This window comes from Lipotes vexillifer, unplaced genomic scaffold (assembly GCF_000442215.2).
Source record: "Lipotes vexillifer unplaced genomic scaffold, Lipotes_vexillifer_v1.1 scaffold543, whole genome shotgun sequence".
In the NCBI taxonomy this organism is placed as follows: Eukaryota; Metazoa; Chordata; class Mammalia; order Artiodactyla; family Lipotidae; genus Lipotes; species Lipotes vexillifer.
Genome location: NW_006799055.1, coordinates 4,956,336 through 4,964,756, shown reverse-complemented (window position 1 = coordinate 4,964,756; position 8,421 = coordinate 4,956,336). Strand labels below are relative to the sequence as shown.

The following is an 8,421-nucleotide window of genomic DNA, read 5'->3' as shown; positions in this document are numbered from 1 at the left end:
CCCCCCCCGCTCCTGTCTGTGCCTTTGGTTCAGAACATTGTCTAGCTGGAGCCCTCAGGGTTAGGAAGGTGCTGACCTTCTGCTTTGTTTTTCTCCCCTGCTCTTTGCTGTGCTTGTTCAGGACACACATTTGAAAGACGCGCAGAGGAATTGAAGGGGGAAAGGAAGGGATAGCCCCTCCCAGATGTGAGTGAGTTCACTAGTGAGGTCTGGATTGAAGTGTCATTGCTAGTATCCTTTATCGAGTGGTTTATTGAGTACAGGGAATACTATTCTTTGTGTTGCTTTTTGTTTTTTAATTGCAGTATATAGTGGATTTACAATGTCGTGTTATCTTCAGGTGAACAGCAAAATGACTCAGTACACACACATATATGTATGTATATACACTCTCTCAGATTCTTTTCCCTTACCGGTTATTACAAGATATTGACTAGAGTTCCCTGTGCTATACAGTAGGTCTTTATTGATTATGTATTCTATATATAGTAGTGTGTATATGTTAACCCTAACCTCCTAATTTATCCCTACCTCCACCCACCCTTCCCCTTTGGTAACCATACGTTTGTCTGTGAGTCTATTTCGGTTTTGTAAATAAGTTCATTTGTATCGTGTGTGTGTGTGTGTGTGTTGGTTTTGATTTAATTTTCAGCCAATAAGTACCTGCTTAGTTGACTTTGTATAAAAATGTGGCTGAATAAGTTAAATGTATAAATTTTATGGAGAAGCGAGAATTCTGACCCCGCTGGGTCTGTGGTCTGGCTTCCGTGGTTCCCAATGAGGAAGCTGAGGCTGTGATTGGGAGCCCCCCCCGCCCGCCCCGCCCCCGCCCCCGCTGCCCCTCTGGCTGTGTGTGGGGTCCCAGCATGCCCTCCACGTGGGTGCTGTCTGATTTTCTTTTTAATGGCCAGTGTTCTATAGAAACCATCACATAGTGCAGATAACCGTGTTAACGTTTGATATGTAATCCTTCAGACATCTTCCTGTGTATATGTCACATAAAGTGCCTGAAAGTCCCAGAGTGTAGCGGTATGAAGTCTGGCTCTGGAATTCAAACCATGTAGGTTCGTACCATGTGACTCAGCAATTCTGCTCCTAGATATACATCTGAAAAAAAACAAAAACATTAATTTGAAAAGATACGTGCACTCAGTGTTCATAGCAGCACTATTCACAATAGCCAAGGTATGGAAGCAACCTAAGTGCCCATCCACAGATGAATGCATAAAGGAGATGTGGTACGTATATGCAATGGAATATTACTCAGCCATAAACAAGAAAGAAATTCTGCCATTTGTGGCAACATGGAAGGACTTGGAGGGCACTGTGCTAAGTGAAGTAAGTCAGACAGAGAAAGATAAATACCGTATGATATCACTTATATGTGGAATCTAAAATATGATACAAATGAACTTATTTACAAAACAGAAACAGACTCACAGATAAAAGAGAATAAAGGAGTGGTTACCAGTGGGGAGAGGGAGGGACAGGGGCAATATAGGGATAGAGGATTTTTTAAAAAGGATTATTATGGGATTATATGAAATCATGTGTGTGAAACTTTGGAAAATTGTAAAGCGCTATATAATTAATTAATTTAGAAAACGTGTAGGTTCAGATCCTGGTTCTGACATTAGCAATGTCTCTTTGGTTAAGGTGCAATGCCTTCTGGGAAACCCCATACTCCCATCCAGGAAATAAGAGCATGGGAAGCGCTTTCCTCATTGTGGGGGAGGATGGATGAATTAATGAGACCTTGGCCTAGGGGAAGCCCCCGATAAATGTTAGCACTTACTATTAATGTTTTTGTAAGAAATGGGATCATATTTCTCATTCTGTTTTGTAACTTATTTTTTGAACTATCATGAACACTTCTCTATAGCATTCTTTTTGTGATTGCATTTATAACCACATCATATGACATGCTGTGATTGATTTAGTGCTTGAACTTGTATGCAGGCCAAAGAGCCGTCTGTGAAGCCCATCCTTGGAAAGCAGTTCTGGGTTCTGATGGCCAAATCTAGAGATGCTTGAGACCTTTAGTATCACAGGGTTTGATCCAAGCAAGGATTTAGTGTTCTTATAAGCGTTGTGTAAGCATCGTCCCTCTCTCAGACAGTAATAAACAGCTAACCATTCCAAGTTTCTCTAAGGATATTGTAAGCTTCTGCCATTTCGTATGCAGCTGTCCTCGTGTTCTGTTACTTATCACAGCACTTACTTTCTGCCTTGATAAGTGAGTAGGTTTCTACATATTTCCCCGACTCTAGCTTCTGAGCACTCAGATGACCAGCTGAGTTGAAAAAAGTGCCATAATTCTGCCCTAAGCTGGCGATAATGCCGCAGCAGAGGGGGAGGTGGGGGAGGGGGAGAGCCTTTCTTATTCAAATGCTCGTGCTCCGGGAATAAAGTGGATGAGTAAGTATACTTAGGTCGTAAGAGAGATTATTAGCAGGGGGAGACACATTGGAACTCGCTGAAAGAGCGGCCTTTGTGTCCAGAGAGGCGGGCGCTGGGTAGTCACCAGCCCAGTTCTCTGCCCGTCTCCTCGTCCTCCTTTTTCACGCTCGTGGGGTCTGAATAGCTGTCTCTTGCCTGTTCATCCCCGCAGGAATGTGGCTTTGGCTACGGGGAGGATGCCCAGTGTGTGAGGTGCTGGCCGCACAGGTTCAAGGAGGACTGGGGCTTTCAGAAGTGCAAGCCGTGCCTGGACTGCGCCCTGCTGAGCCGCTTCCAGAAGGCCAACTGCTCTGCCACCCGCGACGCCATCTGTGGGGACTGCCTGCCCGGGTATGTGGCCAGTCCTTCCCGTGTAACGAGTCAGTTAGTCTGAACAGGCTTTTCTCTGCAGAAAAGTGCAGATGCCCGCTGATATTAACCTGAACACACTTGCCGAGGTTCGTGGCTTTTCTATTCTCTGGGCCTCCTGTGTGCCCTGCACGGCGACAGGCGTGGTTAGAATGCAGTGGATAAGTGTGGTGACCGAGGCTCAGTGTCCCGAAAATCCTCAGAGTTCCTGCAGATCGATAAAACAGAAAACATGGACAAAGGGACGAAAGAAAAAACTAGACAGTTCACAAAAGAGGAACGTGTGTGGCCTGTGACCATACAAAGATGTCCATCCTCAACATGATTGGAGAAATGCAAATACCGCCATCCAGTCATTTCTGCAGTATTTTGTAAGACATCACTTTGGGGAGGGAGACAGAGATCCCCATCCACAGGCAGCTTATATCCTAATAAGATTTGACAAATACCTACACAGTAAATGATAAGTTATACAAAAAGCTGGAAGATATGATTGCTATGGAAAAAAAGAAAATCTCAAGCAGCTCAGGGCGTTGGGTGTGCCCCTGGGGGATGCAGGGGATGCAGGTTGCAGGATCAAAGTGGGTCATCAGGATGGGCGATGCTGAAAAGGTGAGCTCTCTCTGGACACAGGCCCTGAGGTGGACATGGCCTGGTGTATTTCAGAAACTGCCAAGAGGCCAAGGCAGCTACAGGAGAAGGGAGAGCGGAGAAGTGGGAGAGGCAGTGAGAGCAGTGGTGGGTGGGCAGCTGTACCGGTGGAGACCTTAAATGGGCACATTGAAAAGGAACCCAGGCCGTGGACAGCAAGGGGACCACACCTGGGCCAGGTGGGGAGACAAAGCCCAGGAGGAGGAACTTTCACATTTTAAGTGCTTCTAGGTAACGGTTGGCCGGACATGCCAGATAAAACAGGCAGCTGGAAGCCAGAGTCCTGATGAAGCCCGGGACTCAGTGGGGCCAGTGTGGTGGTCTGTTAGGGGCGAGGCATTGCTGCAGGAAGTAAGGAGGGGAGGGGACAAAGTGAGCATCAGGAGAACCTAATTAGTATCTAGTAGAGCCAGAGGAGAGATCAGGATTCCTGGAGCTTTCCTGGAACCCAGGCTTTATTGCAGAAGTAAAGCAACCAGGGCCGGCAGCATGACGGGAGCAGCAAACTGTATTACGTAGTGGCTAAGCAGTTTACATGAATTATTGTCTGTGACATTCACAGTGTTTTAAAAACGAAGAAAGTGAGCCTTATCATTAAGGTTATTCAGGCGAGATGACACAGGCAGTGCGCAGTGTGGCCTGGACTCTGCCACCAGAATCCACGCTCCAAGTCAGTGCAGACGGAGGACCCTGACTGCACTCCTCCGGCTCGTGCCCACGGGAGCAGGGATTTGACAGATGCTGGGTGCCAGCTCTGGGGCTTTTAATGAAGCCAGAGGGCAGATAAAGCTCTGGGCCTGAAGGCCAGAAACAGGGCAGGAAATAGCTTCATGGGTCAAGCAAGTCCTTAGGCGAAGACTCAGAACCCAAACGAATGCAAAAAGTAGTGGTCTTACCCCAGCAGCACAAGTGACCAAAGAAAAAATAGCTATATTTGACTTCATCAAAATTAAAGCCTTTTGTGCTTCACAGGATACCATCAAGAAATTGAAACAACAACCCCCAGAATTAAAGGAACTATTCGTAACTCATATATGTGATAAGGGACTATCTTATCTAGCATATATAAAGAACTCTTACAACTCAATAACAAAAAGACAAATAACCCAATTAAAATATGGGCAAAGGATCTGAATAGACATTTCTCCAAAGAAGAGACACAAATGACCAGTGAGCTCATGAAAAGATACACAACATCAATTAGTCATCAGCAAATGCAAAAAAAGAAAAAAGGAAAAAAAAAAAGACCCACATGCTTCACACCCACCAGGATGGTTATAACCAAAAGACAGGCAGTAACAGGTGTTGGTGAGGATGTGGAGAAACTGGGAACGTAAAATTGTGCAGCCACTTTGGAAAACAGTACGGCGTTTCCTCAGAAAGCTGCACATAGAGTTTCCACGCGACCCAACACTTCTACTCCTGAGCGTGTAACCAAGGGAACTGAAAACATGTCCACACAAAAACTTGTACACGGATGTCCACAGCAGCCTTATACATGAGAGTCAAAAAGTAGAGATGACCCAAACGTTCGTTAGCTGATGAATGGATAAACAAAATGGAGTGTATTTAGCAATGGAATATTATTCAGCGGTAAAAAGGAATGAATTACTGATACATATGACAACATGGAGAAACCTAGAAAACGTTATGCTAAGTGAAAGAAGCCAATCACAAAAGAACACATATTGTAGGATTCCATTGGTGTGAAACGTCCAGAATGGGCAGATCTAAAGAACACAAAGTAAATTAGTGGTTTTCTAGGGCTGGTGGTTGGGACGGGTTGAGAGGAAGGGGGAGTGATTGCCAAAGGGTACAGAGTTTCTTTTCTTCCCTGATGAAAATGTTCTAAAAGTGACTGTGCTGATGTTAACACAGCTCCGTGAGTGTACTAAAGACCATTTACGTGAATACTTTAAAGGGGTAGATTGCGTGGTATGTGAAGAGTATATCTCAGTGATCTCTTATGTTTTTAGAAAGTAGTGGCCTGTAATCTCAGAAGACACTGATAGCCGTGAATGTATTCCCCAAAGTCTTGAGCTTGTGCAAATCTGATGGAAGGACAGAAACTGGGCACCCGATACCTCTCTGCTCCTGTTCTGACGGAACCGGGTCTTGACTCCTCTGCCCTCTCCGCCGGGGAAGAGGATGGGGGGTCAGGGAGAGGAGGGGTCCACGGGGGATGCCAGGCTGAGCTGGGCAGTGCCCAGAGACCCAGGCGTGGGCTGCTGGAGCGTGAGAGGGAGCCCCCACCAAACATGCTTCCTCGCGCTTCACCGAATTTGTTGTCACCTGAGCCCACTGCTTTAGTGTCACGATGTTTGCTCATTCTGTAAATAGATGCTTAGATGTGGGAAAGTTAGAAATGAGTAGACATTTGAATGGTGTTTCGTAGTTGATTTATATGATTAGTTTAAAATTACATCCTTTCTAAGCAAGCATGAAGGTATGAGGCAGGCAGCAATTACAGAGTGACTTCTACTCTTCCAGGTCTTCCAGGGTGTTTTCAAAGTGCTCACCCAGCTTGACTGTGTTTTTGTGAAAGAGGAAAATAGTTGACACCCGTTTGACAGACAGGAAAATTGAGGCAGAAAGAAAATAAACAAATTGCGTATTGCCCCCAGAAAAATGCCAAGGTCAGGCATAAGGTGGGCAAGTTTATTCCTGGTGTGACGCCTGCCCTCTGCGGCCGCGGCCTCACTCAGATCAGGATCTTCTGCTGCCCAAAGGCCCAGCCCCGCACCGGACACCGGTGTGGAAAGTCTGTCCTCTGTGCTACAGTTTGACCAATTAGGGAAATTCAGTGCCCTCGTTCCCAAATATGGTCAACAGCTTTCGGCCAGTTACTTAATTTCTCTGACATTGATTCTTCTCACCTATAAAAATATCATCTAATAATAATACCAGCCTACAGAATTGTCAGAAGGATTAAGAACATAGCTCATGTAGAGCGCCTAGCAGAGCGCCTAGTACACAGTAAGCACTAGATAAATCACTGACATTGTTGCCAGTTAATGGTATTGGGGGCCAGTGAAAGCTTTGCCGAAAGTGGCCAAAGGGCCTCCAGCCCCTGTTCTGACCCACGCCCCCTTCCCTTCTCTGCGAGGGGACCTGGGGCCCCGCCCTGGAAGAGTAACCCAGCCCCTGCCAGTTCTTTGCTGCTTTTAGTAACCAGGATGGTTAACATTAGGGATTAACATCACCCCCTCCTTACAAAGGAGGAAGTCCATCCTTGGAGCGGATAAATGACTTGCTCGAGTCCTGTTTCGCTGCCCCTGAGGATGGCCTCTGCCGGTTCTGTACCCACTCCCCCCTCAACCCCCGTCAGCCCTGCTCCCCAACCGCCTGGTCCGTCCTCCGTCCTGCTTACAGTGGCACTTGGCAACCCTTGCCGATCCCGAGCGCCCCAGGCGACACCAGGCTTTTCCCCTGACGGTCATCTTTTCAGTAGCATCTTCTCAGTGTCATTGGGGCCATCGCTTTGGCTGCCGAGAACTGTGAACAGGAGGCTGACCCTCCAGCACAAACAGGGAGCCCACGGGTGTGTAGGAGAGGGCAGAATTGTCACCCGCCCCCGGCAGATGCGCTGCAGGAAATGGGACCTGATGTCACACACAGGACGTGGCAGCTGCATTCAGACCTGTGTTAAGGGAGATCGTTCTGAAACCAGGGCTGGACTGGGGTCTGTCGTCCCCCTGCAGAAATGCGTTCATTGGTGGAAGAGTTAGTGTCTGCAACCAGGCTTTCTTAAAATAGCACTTATCAAGCTGCTGTTCATTAGACTAAGTAGTATTATTTGGGTTCAGCTCAATTAAAAACGCCTCTTCACATTCAGTGTTGGGGAATATTTTGGGTGGATAGATGTATTTATATGCTGCATCTCATCAGACAGTAAATTAGATAAAATTCAGTGTGGTTTCCTTTTGTCTCTTTGCATTAGCTGAAAGCACGGAGTAAAATTTAAAGTTCAACGATAAAAAGCAGTTTAACCAGACACCGTGTATATGTCTCTGTTCTCTTTTGTCTTACTTAATTTTTAAAAATGTGTGTCCTGTCTCATTTGGTCAGGAGCAGAGTTGCAAATATATCTATGTCCCCCAAACCTTGGCAATCTAAACAAAATAGAGAGCAGAATAATTTTTAAAGATTTATAGATTTCTTTACCCACTTAATCTTTTGTCACATCTTAAAACTCTAATTTCTGTACCTTCATCTTCAAACTGGATGATAATTTTAAGGAGACTTTTTAAAAATAAAAAATGTCGTTGATCGTTAATACATAATTGGTGATTCAGTAATTATTCTGTGCTTTAGGATTCAGACCTTAATCTCATTTGTACTAAGTGGAAAAAGTGAGAGTCGGTTGATGGCTTTGAAAATTTCGTAGCAGTTAAAAAAAATCTTAGATTCTGCCGTCCAGCCATTGTAATCAAGAAGCTGGCAGAGCAGGTTCTGAATGCTTTTGGATAATCTCTGTACCGCTGCTGATAGCTGCTATGAGCATCATGCCCAAGTATCGCCTCTCCTGTGAGCAGTGGCAACAAGGCAGGCCCATCCAACCTCCTATCTAGTTAGGGTTTCTAGTTAGACTTAATGGTCATTGAAAACATGGGATTTTCTCACCTGCTAGCCTCATTTGTGTTACAGCCCCCAAACTGATCATATATTTTAATAATTATACTTTTGGCAGATATATTTTGCTCAATTTCAGGGAGAGCTCAGACCTCCAAACTGTTTTGTCACAAGTAGATTTCATTATTTAAAAAATGTTCAGGAGCTTCCCTGGTGGCGCAGTGGTTGAGAGTCCGCCTGCCGATGCAGGGGACACGGATTTGTGCCCCGGTCCAGGAGGATCCCACATGCCGCAGAGTGGCTGGGCCCGTGAGCCATGGCCGCTGGGCCTGCGCGTCCGGAGCCTGTGCTCCGCAATGGGAGAGGCCACAACGGTGAGAGGCCCGTGTA

The 8,421-nt window shown here is 46.1% G+C and overlaps 1 protein-coding gene across 1 annotated transcript in view; it reads left to right on the top strand.

Moving 5' to 3' along the window:
* Positions 1-8,421, top strand: part of TNFRSF19 (TNF receptor superfamily member 19) — a 69,447-nt gene that overhangs the window by 13,389 nt on the left and 47,637 nt on the right. Inside the window, exon 3 of the mRNA XM_007471460.1 lies at positions 2,612-2,790. Within this exon, the coding sequence (XP_007471522.1) occupies positions 2,612-2,790 (179 nt within the window). The remainder of the gene's footprint in view (positions 1-2,611; positions 2,791-8,421) is intronic.